Genomic DNA, 17,903 nt, shown 5'->3' on the forward strand with positions numbered 1-17,903 from the left:
GGAGCTCAGAATGCACACTGAGTCTGAGGGAAGCACACAGCCTAATATTGTACAAAAGTACTTTACAAAAGTGTATGCACAGTAGCATTTTATTTTGTATCATGGGGTGATATGTTTATAGTTGGAGTTTAGGTTGTATTTTTACCCTTACTTGATTACAGATGGCACATTTGGTGACTGTAGCTATTTTCCTGAAGTAACACAATCATTTATTCCTATGTCAGCACCTAGTATACTTTGGGAAATCATTCTTATTTTCTGCATAACTTCAACCTTCTTATCCAGAAAATGGTGAGATTTGGAGTTTTCACGTCTAGTTTTTCAGAACAGTGTTATCAAAGCAGCATTTGTGTTGTTACTGTTACTGCTAATTATAAAGTCTTTTTAAGAGCATTGTGTAATATAAAAGACATCAATTTTTGCTCCAAGGCACTCAAAACCTAAATAAAAATGTGAAAGGGAAGTTAGAGAAGGAAAAATTTTAACTTCAAATGCAAGAGCTGCTTCATTAGCTTTTCAGATACCTAAAAAAGCTGTACATCTTAAATGTACATCTATTTCTTTTTAGAAACAACCTATTCTCAGTCAAGCAACAAATGATTTCGCCTTTATGTTTAGGCTCAAAATATTTGATAGCATGAGAGATCTTCTTTCTAAGAATGCTTGAAGCCTTGAGCAATTTCAATCGGAGAACCCTGATTTCTTTTGTTTTCTATCATTTTCTTCAATAGATGTAATTCTATGTACCAAAAAAAATGTTCTCCTTGGACAAAGCTAATCTTTAGTGCAGTATTTGACTGATTTTAACAAAACCAGTGGTATTTTTCTGAAAATATGGCTGCTTTTGATATTTGTGACCTCTCTCCTGTCGGTTCATGTGTAATAACTCTCCAGTTTATCCTTTCAGACACTCTTCACCTTCTATTGGTACCTTATCTCTGGATAATGCAGTCTGCAAACAAACTCCTCTCCATGAAGATTTTCCTGAAAAACTTTGTCATTTGTCAAGCTCAATCTAAATATAAAAATAGGTCTTAATACTCCCCCTCCTTGATACTCTTTTCCAGTCACTGTGGATTAAAATCACTAACACCTGACAGCTTCACTTTACATTGACCTCTCTTCCCCAGTTTCTCCTCTCAAAGCGGCCTCTAAGAGCTGGAAATTCTTTGGTATAGACACTATGGATTTGCTCTTTGTGTGTGATAATAAGTGTATATTAATTTTGTAAAGCATGACTGAGTTGTGCTTCATGACTAAGGCTCTGTGGCTCTCAAGGCACGTGTAGTAAATGAAATATTTTGATTCAGGTTCCAGGAAAAATGATAATAAGGCAGTGGGTGGGAAACAAAAGACTTCCTGGTAGTATTGTAACAGCAATGAGAGAGTAATACCTTTCATCTTCCTGTGATCACTTTCTTGAGTTGTGGGCAAACAGCAACTGCTATGTTATATTAGGAATATTTTTAATAAAAGCAAATGGAAACAATTTTTTCCTCAAAGATGTCCTGCCTGTCCAGAGCACAGTTAGGGAGAAATTCTGCTTGATTGAAAAGATCTTACTCATTGAGGGAAACACTACACCAAACTGAGAAAATAGACCAAAATTTATTAAGGATTATTTCTCACCTCTCATCTGTGGTGCTTGTTTTTTGTGTCCTCCACGTTTACTTGCCTGAAGAGCACTGTGAAGTTCAGCAGAATTCCCTGTGCAAAAACAGACGGCATCAAGCTGCTTTGTCAGGGGATCTCCTTGAAGAGTGCTGTCCCTAAAACTTGTTCTGTAGTTCCATGCTGAGCTGACTGTGGGAGAACAAGGTCACTTGGTGGAAGGCTGAATGGACAAACTCCTCATCCCTCCTGGAAAGCTGCAAGCAAGCCCGCTTGAGATGAAGTACCTCTTCTGTGCTTAACTCTGTATCTGGCAAATTCCATTCCAAAGAAGAATGTTGTCATTTCTTCTGGAATGCTATTCCGCCTCTGCTGCAATTCAGTAAAATAGAAGAAGTGGGAAAACAGACACACAGAATTCTGTGGGGTCTGCATGGATCATCCTACTTTTTAGGCTGCAGCCTGATAAAAAAAAGCTGGGATGAATTTGGGAATGTGGTAAGGTGGTTATAGGATTCATGCTTGGAGTGGAAGAGCTTGGAATTTTAGTCCTTTTTTTGCGGGCAGGAAGATGAAGGAAAAGTGTTAAAGAGGGCTGAAGAGATGCAAATGAGATGGCCATGTCAGGATAACATGAAATGGGAATAGGTGGCTTGTAAGGGAGAGGATGACATTAGCACGGTTAGAGGGTCCGCCTAGCATCCTAATTCAGAGAAGGAGAAAGATACGTCTGTCACACAATATGTGTAAAGCTCTGGTTTCGTCTTGGTGCCCAGGCATTTCCAGCCTAGTGGTTCCTGCAATGAGACACTGATTTACATTCTTTGTGCACTGTGCATTTGTAAAATTGAGTTGAATTTTGGTTATGTGACTTCTTCATGAGCATTAGAAGGATGTAGCACCTTGGGAACTTCCATCTTCCACCCTAAAACACTGAAACCCTAGTACCATTGCAATATTTATTTGGGATTTCAAAAGCCTAGAAAAAGACCTCATACTGAAGCTTTGAGGAATATATATTTGCAATCGTATGCTGGTTTGAATGAGGGCTTGACCAGAACTGAGTTTCATCCTGCAGGAGGCTCAATTCTGGCATTCTTTTGAATGCCATCTAGAAACAAAAAAAAAAAAAAAAAAAAAAAAAAAAAAGGCATTCCAGGACTAAAGGCAAAAGGTCTAGAAGTTCCTTTTTTTTTGGAAATTGCCATGAGGTAAAGCTACAGGCATGGCCTTCTTGTATTCAGGTAATTGTGCAAGCATGCATGAGCAGTATCAGTCATTGCTTCGTCTGATAAACAGAAATACACATCTATGTGTGTGTGCTCTTAAGTTTGAATACATTTAGTATTCACATGTTTTTAAGATGAGTAAATCATTCCTTTTCTGTATTGAGTCAATATACTCCCGTGATTAAAAACATACAGTGCAGTAAGTTTGTGTAGGTAATACTAAGATCGAAATGAAGGTGAAATGATTTTAATCTTCATGTAATTATTTAACTTTCTTATCATCTGCGTTTTTGAAGGCGATCCCGACTGTCACCTTTACGATAATCAGCTAATAAATCCTCATGATTTTTACACCTTTATGCATAGCAGTAATCTGAACAAATTGGCTGCTGACAGCTGCAATAAATTGCCAAGAATGAGTGCTGTCAGAGAACAAGTTGTTTCTGTGAACATACAGGATAAGTAAATCCCATGTCATGCAGTTTTATTCAGCTGGAGTTATTTGCAATCCAGTACAGCAGGATTTATAGTACTATTTATTGGTATGAAAAATGTGTGTTTATCTTTGAAATGACATTGACTTCTGCTCATATTTTGTGCCAGGAAATTACTGTTGATTTCATCAGTATCTATTTTCATCAGTATTTATAGATACTACTATGTATTTTCTCATCTGATCCAAATTAAGAACAAAAGACTTTGTGTAAAGTATAGTCATTAAAGACATGTATTAATTTTTATCTGTAAGAAACTGTAATTTCCCATAATCTCTCTGAACTGGAACAGATTTCCCAGAGAAGTGGTGGCTGCCCCATCCCTGGAGGTATTCAAGGCCAGACTGGATGGGGTTTGAGCAATATGATCAAGTGGGAGGTGTCCCTGCCTGTGGCATGGAGTGGAATTGTGTGGGCTTTAAAATCTCTTCCAACACAAACCACTCCATGGCTCCATGTTCTGTGAATATCACCAGGAATATTCAGATCATTTTTGTGTGCATGTATGCATGGGTACACAATATATGATAGGTGTTATGAAATACAAACAATTTAATATTGCAAATCAAGTATTAAGGTTCTCAGTGCCCAATAGGCTATGTCTTGTCTCTTTAGTTCTGCCATAGTAATGAAGTCATAGAGAGTTTTTGGGACACATATAAATACAAGCAAAATGGAACCAAAGGTCCTGCATTATTAATCTGAAAGCATAGGAGAACACTGTTCACGTTTCTAAACTGAATCAGGGCTTCTGCATAAAATATTGATTTTTTTTCAATTTTGGGGGTTTCTTTTCACTGAAATTTATGTAATTTCACTTTAAGAGACTGAACATTTCTGGAGAGAATTGAGTTCTGCTGTAAAGCTGCATATGGGTACTCCAACATGCAGGTAACATTGAGTGAAAAACTCTAAATATGCTATTACTCATGTTTCTTCCTTTTTTCTAAAGGTGCTGTGGAGACTGTGATTTATATTACAATACTGGAAATTTTCTTTTTGAAGTATTGTTGCCCAAGGAAGAGACTCTGAATAGTAGGTGTGAGATTCTGAGTTAACATTGAAATTGATGAAATCTTGAAGTTTTCTCAGTTTTGCAAACTCTACAGAAACAAAATTTATTCCTCTGGAATTGTTAACAGTTTTTTATTACACTGGTCTTCAAAACATTTTTTTTCACACAGAGCTTTGCTAGTTGTCCCAGATTGAAGTAACTTCGAAGTATGTTATTTTCAAAGTTTAAACGTCATGGTTAATGAGCTGTTATAATTTGATTTCTGAATAGTGTGCGAATTGCAGAGACATTCTGTGCAAACACAGAGAAGCAGACAGTCAACACAGAGTCAAAGAACCATAGAATCATAAAATTATAGAATCGTAGAATCATAGAATCATGGAATGATTTGGCTGGAAGCGACCTTAAAAATCATCCAGTTCCAACCCCCCCTGCCATGGGCAGGGACACCTCCCAGTGGATCGAGTTGCTCCAAGCCACATCCAACCTGGCCTTGAACACCTCCAGTGATGGGGCAGCCACCACTTTGCTGGGCAACCTAGGCCAGGGAACCTCACCATCCTTATCATGAAGAATTTCTTCCTAATGTCTGATCTAAATCTCCCCCCTTCCAATTTAAAGCCACCCTCCTGCATCCTATCACTCCATGCCCTTATAAAATGTCCCTCCACAGCTTTCCTGTAGCCCACTTGAGATACTGGAACCTGCTTTAAGGTCTCCCCATAGCCTTCTGTCTCCATACAGAAGAGCCACAACTCTCTCAGCCTGGTCTCATAGCAGAGGTTCTCCAGGCCTTACAACATCTCTGGGGCTTCTTCTGGACCCATTCCAACAGTTTAATCTCCTTCTTATGTTGGGGAGTCCAGAACTGAACACAGGACTCCAGGTGAGGTCTCACCAGAGCAGAGTAGAGGGGGAAAACTATATCCCTCAACCTGCTGACAAACCCTTCTTTTGATGCAGTCCATGTGTGGGATAGTTCATGTGATCACATAGGATCTGTAATGTTAAATTACTGTAGACACACTTCTTTCCATAAAATAAAGGTTTTGCCTAAAGCATTAAAATCTAAAAATGTGACTGGCAGGCCTGCCATGGACAACTCCTGAGATGTGCTGAGACATCTCTTCTTCAGATAGTTGACAATGGAAGTTATGAATACTGCATCTCAGCTTGGCCTTTGGTTATTCCAAGCTGTATTTATTACTATCTCTGCACTTTTTAACTCTTTCTATTAATGCAGAAGCACTGGTGTTCTGCTAGAAAGACAAAAAGTTCCAGTTTTGACTCCCAAATCTTCAGTAACTCTCCCGCTGGATGTTTTATTATTTACAACTCTTATTGATGGCTGTTATTGTCACATGCTGTTGCAAAACTTATAGTGTTCCCCAATGTATAAACGGAAATACAGAATGCCGCACACAAGCTGGATTATACTTACGTCTCCTTCTTCTGGTCCTCTGTCTCCTGCACATGGTAATCTACTCTACTGCTTGAAGTAAGTTTGGCAAAGTAAAAGGAAAAGTGAAGGAGAATTGCAATGGCTGCCTGATTTCTCTGGGGAGACCTTAGAGCATCTTCCAGTGACAAAAGGGGCTCCAAGGGGAGCCAGGGAGGGGCTCTTGATCAGGGAGTGAAGGGACTGGAAAAGGGAAAATGGTTTTCAGCTGAAAGAGAGGATATTGAGATGAGATCTTAGGGAGAAATGTTTTCCTGTGAGGGCTAGGAGGCCCTGACCCAGATTGTCCAGAGCAGTGGTGGCTGCCCCATCCTTGGAGGTGTCCAAGGCTGGATTGGATGGGACTTTGAGCAGCCAGATCCCTGACATGAGGGATCTGCCCATGTCAAGGTGGTTGAAACTGCATGGGCTTTGAGGCCCCTTCCAACCCAAACCATTCCATGATCCTTGGATTCTATGATCTGAGTAGAGGATCAGTGAGTGTAAAAAGTGATTGTGAGGTAGGTAGGGGTTTGTGAGGATTTCTAGAAGGCACTGATGGGAGCTGTGTGAAAGCTCCTGCCAAACTGCTTGAAAGGGGAGAACTGGCTAGGAAGACATTATGTTCATTGGACCAATGGGCCGATTTAGCAGAGGGATGCATTAACTCTGCTGCAAACATATTGTGCTGGTGACAGCACAGATCATTTCAAAATTCATCAACAGGATTTTGTGGTGTGGACCATATTTCTATTAGCAAGCAATGGACAGTTGTTCACTTATGCTGGAGAACAAGCCTTATGAGGAATGGCTGAGGGAACTGGCATTGTTTAGCCTGGAGAAGAGGAGGCTGAGGGGAGACAACTTTGCTGTCTACAATTGCCTGGAAGGAGGTGTAGCGAGGTGGGTGCTGATCTATTCACCCAAGTGATGGATGATAGGATGAGAGTGAATGGCCTTAAGCTGTGCCAGGGGAGGTTCTGATTGGACATTAGGAAAAACTTCTTCACTGAAAGGGTTATCAAGCACTAGCAAAGGCTTCATAAGGAGGTGATTGAGTCCTCATCCTTGGAGGTGTTTAAAAGATGGGGAGATGAAGTGTTCAGGGCTGTGGTTTAGTAGTGGACAGGTATAGTTGGACTTAATCATCTCAGAGGTCTTTTCCAACCTAGGGATTCTATGATATTCAGGTATCGCTCAGTTACCAGTGATGTTCTGTATTTTGTGCAGCTCTCCAGTTTCCACTACCAAGGCTGACTGACCTCTAACTGCAGGGCTCTGTCCTGTTTGCCGTATGTTGCTGCACAGCACCTGACAGCAGTGTTTCCCAAGTCCTCATGAGTTCTGCTGTGAGGCACTGTGCTCCCAGCTTCCCAGAGATCTTCTCCAGCTTCCCAAGCTCACCACTGCACTTCCCCTCAGTGTCCTACTTAGACGAATTACAGTCCCCATCTCCACTGGGGGCTTTCCTGGTTTTCAGTCTGTCACCTCTATCCATCGACTATCACAAGCATCATGTGAGGACTGTCATTTTATTTCTTTCTCATTATCTTTACACTTAAAAAAGCCACACTCTGGTTCTTTCAAGAACTTCATGTTACTGTAGTCCTGTCTTTCTGAGCCCTGTCATTTTCTGTCGGCACTTTGCAGAATTTCCCCTCTCCATTTGTTTCTCGATTTTACTGGAACATTGTACTCTGCTGATAAAGGATATGGAGTCTCACAAATTGTAGCAGTTCATGCCTCACTGCTTCTGATGTGTGTCCAGCTCAGTTCTAATTGCAGAATCGCACAGTTTCCTCTCCTTGGCATCCTTTGGAGCAGCATAGACCTGGATCACAGTGGAGTTAAAAGGCTGTCTTCCTGAACAAGTCATGATGATAATTAAGTTGCCTGGGTTTTAGCCAAGTGGTGCTTTTCTGTCCTTATCACTTAGGATTGTGCCAATTTCTCTTTTATGCTTTATTTTGTCATGTGAGAAAATGATCTCGCTATCTGCTGTCTCTCCCTTGCCTGGCCACCTGGCTTTTAAGAGACCTTCTATGTCATGTTGCTACCTTTGTAATCCATTCATTAGCAAGGATATTTCACCAGGGTGCCAACACGGTCTTACATTCCAGGTTCTGTTAGAACTAGAGAGGGGAGGTGATTTTTACCTCTTAGACATGCTGATAATAAAATACTACATATAGTTCTGGCTTCCACGCTATAAAAAGGGATGCAGGAGAATTTCACTGGATCAGAAAAGTTACAAAAAGTCATTTGAGGGCTGTAGGAGATGTGTTCCAAGGAAATGTATAGGGAGCTGGAGGCATTTAGCATTTCAAAAGGAAGATCAAGAAGAGATATGATTTGTGCATATAAGTACCTTCACTAGAAGAAAATACAGGGCACTGAAGGCTTTTTCAGACAGGTAAAGGAAGGCACAAAAAGAACTAAAGGCTGGATATATTCAAATGAAAAATAAATCAGAAATCTTTTCTAGCAGTTTAGGTGATTAAGACAGTTTCAGAGAAGTCATGGATTCTCCTTCAATCTTCAAATCTCCCTCCATGGGAGCTGTATCCTGTTTGTGATGTTTTGGTACAAGAGCTAAAGGCACTTGGTGTGGTTTTCCTCCCTTCTGATCTTTCAAGACCTGAAAATCCAGATCCACCCAGTGCCAGGTAATGTTCAGGTGCAGAGTTGATGTGGCAGCATGTTCCTCCATGCCTCTTCCTGAGGAGTCCTCCATTCCAGTGTCCATGCCCACCATTTCTAATCCTGGCTCAGGTGTGTACTTGAAGGGACCACACAGTGTGGAGCTGCAGAGAAACACAACATGCTCAAACTGACGTAAAAATTAAAATTCCTGAAAATGTTATTTATAGCCATGCTTGAAAATCTGTATATGGACCTAATGGCTACTCTTACCATAATTCTGCATGCTAACCTCCTCACAGGTGGATAACTTTTTCTTTCAGTGGCAGCATATAAATAGAAATTCCATAAGAAACTTAATTTTCCAAAATTACTGTTATCTCCTGCTTTCAATGTGACAGCTGCCAGTCACATGCAACTTACGACCTTCTCAAAATGGCTGCAACTTTTCATGATCCTCAGCTTCAGAATGCAAGAGAAAAATTTCTACCACTGTAATGCTCATCTGCACCACTTCCTGGTAATGTTCAAGTTCACCTTCATCCTCAAAGCATCTTTGTTCTCCATGGAAACAGTTGTAGGAGACAGATGTCTTTTAAGAGAACATCTTAACAGATGTAAAAGTCAGCATTGCTAAAGCTTTAAAGCTTGGAATACTTGTATATACTGTCAGTAAAATGTAAAAGGCCATTGTCAACCTGAACTTTCCAAAGCAATTTATCTTTACAAGTATTTTGTTAACTTCTGTGCTTGTAAGGAAATCTAATCCAAAAAGGACTTTTGTGGGTTTCCTACTGATGTCTGTAAGGGTTATTCTAGGATAGGGTTGGTGTCTGGTTGATGCCATAGTTTTCTTCACTGTTTTGGTCCCATGCAAAGATTTTTTTAGGGCAAAGTATCATAGAACTGTGGAACAGGTTGGGTTGGAAGGGACCTAAAAGCCTATCCAGTTCCAGCACCCTAACATGGGCAGGGAGACCTCCCACTGGATCAGGGGCTCAAAGCTCCATCCTGGAATGTCTGCAGAGATGAGGCAACCACCACTTCTCTGGGCAACCTTGGCCAGGGCCTCCCCAGACTCACGGGAAAACATTTCTTCCTAAAATCTCATCAACCCCCCCCCCTTTCAGCTTAAAAGCAGTCCCCTCATCCTGTTGCTGCACTCCCTAATCAAGAGCCCCTCCCCAGCTTTCCTGTAGGCAAATAGATCTAATAAAGAATGTATTGGGGTTTTTTTTTCAAGAAAATTTAGTTTCAGACCAAACAAAAGTGATTTTTTTTTTGTGAAAATCTATACTATTAATGGAAAAATTGTGATTTTTCTCATAGTGTCTGTAAATTTGAAGCACTCATCTTTCACCTGAAGCATGTGTTGCTATGGCACTTACCTTGTGCTGAATGCTGCTCGAGTCTTGGCACCTTCTGCGAGTTAAATACACTAAGGTGCAGCTCCTGCAGGGCCATAGGAGGGGACCTGGAGTGGAACGAGAAATGTGTGTTCATCTGACCATGGACACACAGAGACTCTCATGACCGAGATTTCCATGTAGCCTAATGATGTTACTCCTTAATGGAATAACCCCTGATTTTTGTCAAATTATCCAGGGATAATACCCTTCAGAGAACTTTTGTCCTGTAAAATGGTGAAGGCTTTCACTTGAAAAAGTTTTCATACCCTTTGTATTGTGTTAGGAAACAACAATAATAAGCTGGTCATGAACTGTTCATGGAGATCTATGAGTGAAACAACTGAGACATCTCAGCTGCTCTGTTCTAGGTGTGGTGCTGTTAGGAATACATTATGACTGTAGGGAAGGTGCAGAGGTAAAATTGAGTTGTCAGTTTCTTTTTTAGCCTGAATAACAAATATGTGTGGACTAATAATGTTGCAAAAGTGCTGTAACTAGAAGGATTTGAGAACCTGGAGCTCGTAGTTCTGACCCAACCTCTGTAAATTTACAGTCATTTCAATTTTATGATGCATGTAGGGTATTTGTTGCAGTGGGGGTAGATATTGTTTCCCTTTTTTGAGCAAGAGTGGATTCTTTCTGCATTCCTTGTGTCATAATGGCTTTCTGATTCTTTTACAGACTTTCTTTAGGAGAGTTTAAACTGTTTCTTCCAATGGTTATTGGTTAAACACACAAAATTTTTGCAGAGACTTATATTTGAGGAGTATCTGTTTTGAAATAAACTCTCACAGAATATGCATCACCAGAGTCATCCTAAGCTACTCCAGCTTTGAATGCTTGATAAAAATATTTGTTATCCGAAGGAGAGCTTTATACTCCTCCCTGCTTCCCAAATAAATACTTGACAGTCTATGTACGTGTATGAAACATGTGTTGACCATCAGCCTGCAACATCTTCAGTCTTTCCTTAGTGTTGTTAATTTCATTTTTTGCTCCCCAACACCCAGAGAGTTCAAAATAAAAGTTGAACATTAAGCTCAGAATGCTATGTCAGTTAGAATCTTTTTCTTTGCGAAGTAATTGAATCTCTTTGCAGTACAAGTTTTGCAGTCGTTTAATTTTGGCAGCTGCACAACAGACAGTAAATGTTTTAAGAAAAAATTAAAAGGAAATTTTCCTGTAGCAAATATAATCTGGCTGTGATAGCACAGCGCCCATTTTATGAGGCCACATTTATTCTCATAATTGGCTATTTCCTGTCCTTAAATGCCTATTTATTCATGTCTGCCACCTTCTGCTCAGCTTATTGGCCCTGCGGTCACCACATTATCTTTCTCTTCAAAATCAATTGACATTTTATGAAATGAGTTTGCTAGATGTTTAGTTTAGTGAGAGTGGCATAGAGAACCTGTGCTTGTCACATTAAATGATTGCTGCTAAAAGTAGGGGGTTTGGTGGCTTAACTACATACAGAATATAATCATTAATTTCAATACTTTAATTGTTTTTATTTAGTGTAATGAATAGGCAAAACTTTACTGGAGGGCGCTGCGAAGTATCCCAAATAGTGCTTTTCCAGCAGGTAAATTTTTTGCATAAGTAAATTCCTGTGCAGGGCAAGGCAGCTTTACCTTGGACATCGGTGCTGAATTTCTAGAGGTGTTCAGATTTAGGAAAGCTGAAACTTGTGAATTATACAACTTCATATATTAAAACTTCTAAGCTGCGCACAGACTAATTACTAACCCTGAGGTATTCTTGTTTTAATTAAAAGCTTATGGTCAGCTCTTCGTTAGCAGCGATACTGTCCTTCCTTCCTTCCTTCCGTGCTCAACCTTTTGTTTTTAAAGATGTTGCAAGGCTCTCTCTGCCGGCTGGCATGATTGGAGCTGTTCGTCATTAGCTCAGCTTTTGGTGCAGCCAGGGCTGTTCAGAAGGGGATCAAGCAGGGTTGATTGGCTTCAGCCACTTGGGCGCGGGCATAAGCAGTCCCTGCTCATTACATTGTGAGACATCTTATTATACAGGGGGCTGTGGCGTCGCATTTTATCCAGGATGCCTGCATGAAGCTTTGACCCTGAGCCACACAGAACTCACTGCAAGAGATCTGAGCCTTCTGGGTGGTTCTCAGGACTTGGTTTTACGTGCTCAATCGTGGTACCTCCGTCACAATTAAGTCCACACAGATTTATATTATTCAAAAGAGGGATTCTGCTGTTCTTAGATGAATGGTATCAAAAATGTTCACATCAAACCTTATCTTTATACAAGAGATATATATAATTAAACATAATATTTAAAAGTACAATTTGTATCTGAAGATGGATTTTTAAAATTCTCTTTGACTGGGTTTGAGTGAGGTGTATTAGCTAACCTTGCTTCTGGTGTCTGTATGTTCCTTTTAGTATTTGTTCTCCTGTTCATAACAGGTTGTAGGTTTAAACAAAGAAAGAAAACAAAAAATCAACAAACAAGCGAGTGGCAAGGATTGAAGCTGAGGGGAAATCCTTCCAGAATCTGTGAAGGAATTTCCACTTATATATTTTTTTTTTGTCCAGCTGGATGCGAGTAAACCAATGTTCACTTGTTTGATGTGAAAACGACCCCATGGTGATGGAGAATATTTGTTTCCAGGTGCCAAGTTGACCTGTCAATCCTGAGTAAAGAGCAGACTCACAAACTGGAGATGCCACTGGAGGAGGGAGAAGGATACCTGGTGTTGCTGGTCACCCTCACAGCCTCAGCCGCTGTCACTATCTCTGACCTCTCCCTCAACTCCCTGGAGGACCAGAAGGAGCGAGAGGAGATTCTGAAGAGATATGTATGGAGTTCTTCTCTTTTGCCTTTTTTTTGCTGAATGAATAAATACATATACAAATATATGTATAAATAATAAGTATCGAGGGATGGAATCTAAATATATACCTTATGACCTTATTCCGCTCAACCGATGACGGTCATTTACAGTTCTTACTAATATTATCATGGATGACATAGGTAACTTCGAGAATGCTACAAATCCTCTATGTAATAAAGCATTTTTTTTTACATAGCATTTCAGCTATTTGGTATGATCAAGTGACACAAAGCAGTTAATTTTACTTCCATGCTGATAACTGTTACCAACCATGAAATAACTAAGAGGTCACTCAGTGACTGTATAGAGGCACCAGTAGTTTTTGACTTTTGGGGGGGCATCTACTGAAGCATAAGAAAATGGGGTTTTTTTCTGCACTTTACTTTGTATCATCTAAATAATAGTTTTAAACAATATTTCTGTTTTAAAATATTCTAAAACAAATGATTTTCATTTTCCAACATCCTCACTCTACATGGTATCTGTGTAGTTTTGTCAAAGCAACAGAGAGGGGAGCTCTTACTCCAGCATTTGCCAATCCCTAAATCACTAAAAGTAACTGTCTCACTACACAAGGAGAAAGGAGGGGGGGAAAAAAACTATTTCCACTTCAAATTACAAAGCTTTTATTGTACAATGCTGCCAGGTGTTTAGAAAGGCTTCTCTAGACATTCAGCCATTAAACCAAGCTCTGACTAACAAAGAGCCGCTTAATTTTTTTTTAGATTTTAAAATATTCCTATTCCATGAGTGACATCCTTTCAATAACTGAATTTAATAAAGATGTACCTTATCAGGCTGTGCAGATAACATGAAGTGCTGGTACTAATGCTGTACAATATTCTTCAAACAGATTAGCAGGATGTGCGCTTCAGCAAATTTATTCTGGCTATCTCCTCTGAATCAGCTGTCTGCTAATGCTTGTACAACTCATACACCAATAGTGTTATCATAAACACAGTTTAATAGAGGTGACTTAGTGAGGCTAAACATAATATTCCTAAACCAACTGGGAGCTAAGGTATTGTGCACCATCTTTGAGAAATAATTACAATTAAGAGAGTTATTGCATATTTTGGAACCCACCAAGACAGCCTGTGGTTGTCAGAATAGATCTTTATAAATGTAATAAATTTCTGATGGGTTCTTTTTTGAGGTGACACACTTCTTGCTACGAGGTGCAACAATGCCATATTTCTGTGGATTATTGTGTGTGATGATATGACAGTCAAGTGATACTGATGGGTTTGATAATTTAGTAGCATTATGGAAACGTGTTGCCACAATGTGTTATTAATCAGTTTCCCTAAATTCTCAATTTTTTTTGTCCCTAGTGTAAAGCATAATTATGTGGTGTAAGATTGATCTATTTATTTCTGTTTCTTACATATTCATGGATATCTGTCTTTTCTTATATTTACATTACTGTATGCATTTGAAAAAACATTTATATTTTTAGAAGACATTCATACTGCAGAGGCATGAATTTCTCATTGTGTGGTTTTGAAAATTTTAGCACCGGTAGACCTTTTTGATAAATTTCACCATTTTTATTAAAAGAAGCAGTGGACGTCAGATGAAAGCAATGACAAGAGTGAACGAAATTCAAGTAGTTTATTTTCACTGAGGTTTGGTTTGCCTTCGGTAATCATGTCTCTACCTCAGAACTGATACAAAGAGAGAGGATGCAATTAGCAAGACATGCTGTTCCCCATGGAGTGGCTGTATTTTGGGGGTTATTTTTTGTCCTCTCAAAAAATCTAGCTACCTTTTGAGAAATGCATTTTGCACCCTTTCTGCAGCCAAAAACAGTTAACGAGCTGACCTTGCTATCAGATCAAATAGCCTTGGAAAATGACTCTATTACTGTCATTTAACCATTTGTAGCTGAACATCAGAGCCTTACAAATTAAACAGGCATTACTGTTTGAACCATTATTTTACCACAATTGTCTGAAAAGATTAATTCCTTTTGGGGTGAGGAGGGGGGCGCATTAATGGGTACAGACCAAGAGAGATTGTATGACCTTTTAAGAACGGGTGTGCTGAACCCACGGTCCCCCTTGTCACAGTTTAAAAACCAGAGGAGCTAGTTTAGAGAAGAAGTTGTTAGCATTCCATTTTTATTATGACATTTCACAGTCATCCGATTTAATGTCCCTTGACCAGATTGTCCACCATGAGACGATGGGCTTGAAATGTTATTTAGAGCATTGATAAAAGGTGAGCAGTTCTAAGATGACAGCGAGTCATAAGGCTGGTGGTGTGACATTAATTTTCTCCATAACAGAGATGGAATAAGACGTCATGGTGACAAGCTGTCAATCAGTGCTGGCCCCTCAGTGTATCTCGATGCCATAGGATGGGGTATTGCTTCTCCCATAATAGAGCTGAACTGAGATGCTCTCCCTGACAGCTGCTGCAGCCATACAGAAAATATATCATACAGCCTTTCATTAAAAAAATAAAGAGGACTCATCTCCAGAACATTTCAATCTCTTCCCATCTATTGAGGGCTGAAAAGATTCACAGCAAATCACAGATTCCTCTGCTATGGAAATTTCAGGCTTCAGAAAACGTACTGGTTTTGAGGCCTTCAACAATAATCATAAATAAGAAGACAGAATATCATCTGATAAATCATTACTTAAAGTTATGTATTTAGAGTAATGCATTAAAGTCATTTGCCTTTCCCAGCATCTCTGCCGTGGCACTGGAAGCATTTCCAGCTATCCCCACAGTCTCCATGTGCTGTAAATGGATTTGAGCCAGCTGCTTGCTGAAACTAAAAGTTCAAAAACAATTATTCTGCAGGATGCTGAAAAAGGTGGCAAAGTGGGATGCAGAACTGGTGTCTTTTTGCCGAATAAGCTTACCGGGCTGACTGGGAAAATGGGGACTGCACAGCGTTGCAGGAGGGGGGCAGTGGCTTGGCTTGCTCTTTCTTTGGTCTTTGCTTTGTTTTCTTTCTGCAGCTCCGTGTTTGTTTCGGTCATTGGGAAACCTGGCTGAAAGGTGGAAATATTTCCTTAAATCCTTTCACTTTCATGATGGTATTAGAGCAGAATTACATTTTTTTGTGGCCCCAAATCTGATAAGAAGCTCCCAAAGCTTGATCACTATTGTAATAAAAGAGAAGTGGTGCCAAGTTTCTTTTGAATTATTGCAGAGCTGTCTGCGATACCATCTCTGCCACCCTCAGCCTGGGAGCACACAGTGTGTGCTGATTAAAGTTGACCATCACTATTTTTAAGCTGTATTTCTGATTATTATCATATTAAAAATGACTTTTTTTTAACTATTACCCTGTGATAATATGCATGTCTTTGTATGTATTTAGCATGCAGGATTCCTCAGGTCAGCCTGCCAAGGTCAAACCTTCACTGTAAACAGTAAATGGTCAGTTTGGAGCTTTGGAAATTAATACCAGAGTATGATTGGACTGCTTGAATTGTCTTATTAATAACAAGACAGGGATGCATATTATCTGTCTAACATTTTGGTGGATGATTTGTCTGTGTATAAATGTGCTGTAGTTTTTGCAAGCTCACATTTAATATTTCATTTAAGCAGCACCTGTGTTTTTCAGATCAGTGATGATATTTGTTCTGGTTTTCCATAACAGTCAATTTTGTCTTCATAATAAATTAAAGAATTGCTGGTGTGGTGTTTACCTAATATTTGTGTTTTCTGAAACTCTGGACATTATCATAATCAATGGAAAATGTTTCGCAAACAGTACTTAAAATTTTAGAAAAAACACAGGCATTAAATATGTTAGCCCAGATTTTAAAATACTTCAAGACAGAGATATGTGCTAGTATTTGTGAACAAGACTTGCAAAAATGACACAAAATTAGGCCACATATATATACCACTTAAGATGTATTTGAAAGTCTAATTTTAGTCTCCTGTTTTGGAATTGCTCTCTTAGGGTATCTAAAAACTGAGTGGTAACACCAGGTTTGCTGTTAATTGATTTCAGATTCAAAGTTGCATTCGATATTCTAGTATTTGACATTCTACAACTTTTAAGTAATATTTGAAGGTAGAGCTTGAGAATTTTAGCACATCACACCTAACTGGCACAGTGCTCCCAGTTTGTCACTTTTAGTTATTGGAAAAAAAGAGCAGCTTTCTAAAATTATGTTGGATGAATAAATTCAAGTGTTAGTCTAGCCTTTAAATTTTCCCCCTCTCTTTTACACATATATAGATATTGCAGACAAAAGAAATGATTTGTAATAAGAGCTTTCTGCCACAGAATTAGAACCATCTTTTAATTTATATTTTGCTTCTGTTTGGGTGTGATTATTATGAAATTAAGTTGTTATAATTCTCCTTAGATTGCTTTGCTTGTATTATTTGCAAGCTATATACAAGTTTTTATGCTATATGCAAGCTTGCATTTGTGTGCATACTATATGCAAACTGGCATATAACAGTTAGCTACAACAAAAAAAAATATTGGCCATAGGTCAATGTTCAAAATATAATTCAAGCCTTTAAAGGGAAAATGTGAACATTGATATCCTAAAGTATTCAGGAAGAGGCATATTTTATTGTTTGTGTTAATTTTCCAGCTATCTTGCTATCATTTACAATTTTGATGAACAGTTTTCTATATATTCTTAGGGAATTGCTTCAGCATAATTAGTGTTATATTTAATCATTCATATTCTAAATTTTCCTTTGCATTTTTCATTGGTAAGTTAAAGATGCAAAATAAGGAAAGAAACACTGACAACTGTACCTTCTTCAGTAAATAATCTCTAAAAGTATGACTGCGTTAGACAGAATTACATTAACTCATACCTGGGTTAGGGAGGAGACTGTTAAAAATGCTTTTCATTTGTCTTTTTTGCAATCCAGAATTATTTTTCTTTCTATTATTTTTTAGAGTCCAATGATGATGTTCCATAACATGAAGGATGTGGGTTTTCTTCAGGTGAAGGTCATCAGGGCAGAAGCGTTGATGGCAGCTGATGTCACAGGCAAGGATTCATTTAGCTTCTGTGACAGTAAATACCGTAGTAAGACTGGGCCTTTTTGGAATTGAAGAAAGAAATGTTTAAAACAGAGGTTTACCTAAAGATTATTGTCTGTTTGTGCAATCTCATTTTCTGGCCATTAAGGGAATAATTCTCAGGCAAACCGAACTTTTGTAAGCCAGGCAGTGAGTCATTCTAGTGAAAGCAGACCCCTGT

General features: G+C 39.0%; 1 protein-coding gene across 9 annotated transcripts in view; it reads left to right on the top strand.

Moving 5' to 3' along the window:
- Positions 1-17,903, top strand: part of MCTP1 (multiple C2 and transmembrane domain containing 1) — a 305,483-nt gene that overhangs the window by 158,165 nt on the left and 129,415 nt on the right. For all 9 annotated transcript variants that reach the window (XM_054055211.1, XM_054055214.1, XM_054055209.1 and 6 more), the window contains 2 exons: positions 12,474-12,660; positions 17,597-17,690. In XM_054055211.1, coding sequence (XP_053911186.1) covers positions 12,474-12,660; positions 17,597-17,690 — 281 coding nt within the window. The remainder of the gene's footprint in view (positions 1-12,473; positions 12,661-17,596; positions 17,691-17,903) is intronic.

This window comes from Cuculus canorus, chromosome Z (genome assembly GCF_017976375.1).
Source record: "Cuculus canorus isolate bCucCan1 chromosome Z, bCucCan1.pri, whole genome shotgun sequence".
NCBI lineage: Eukaryota > Metazoa > Chordata > Aves > Cuculiformes > Cuculidae > Cuculus > Cuculus canorus.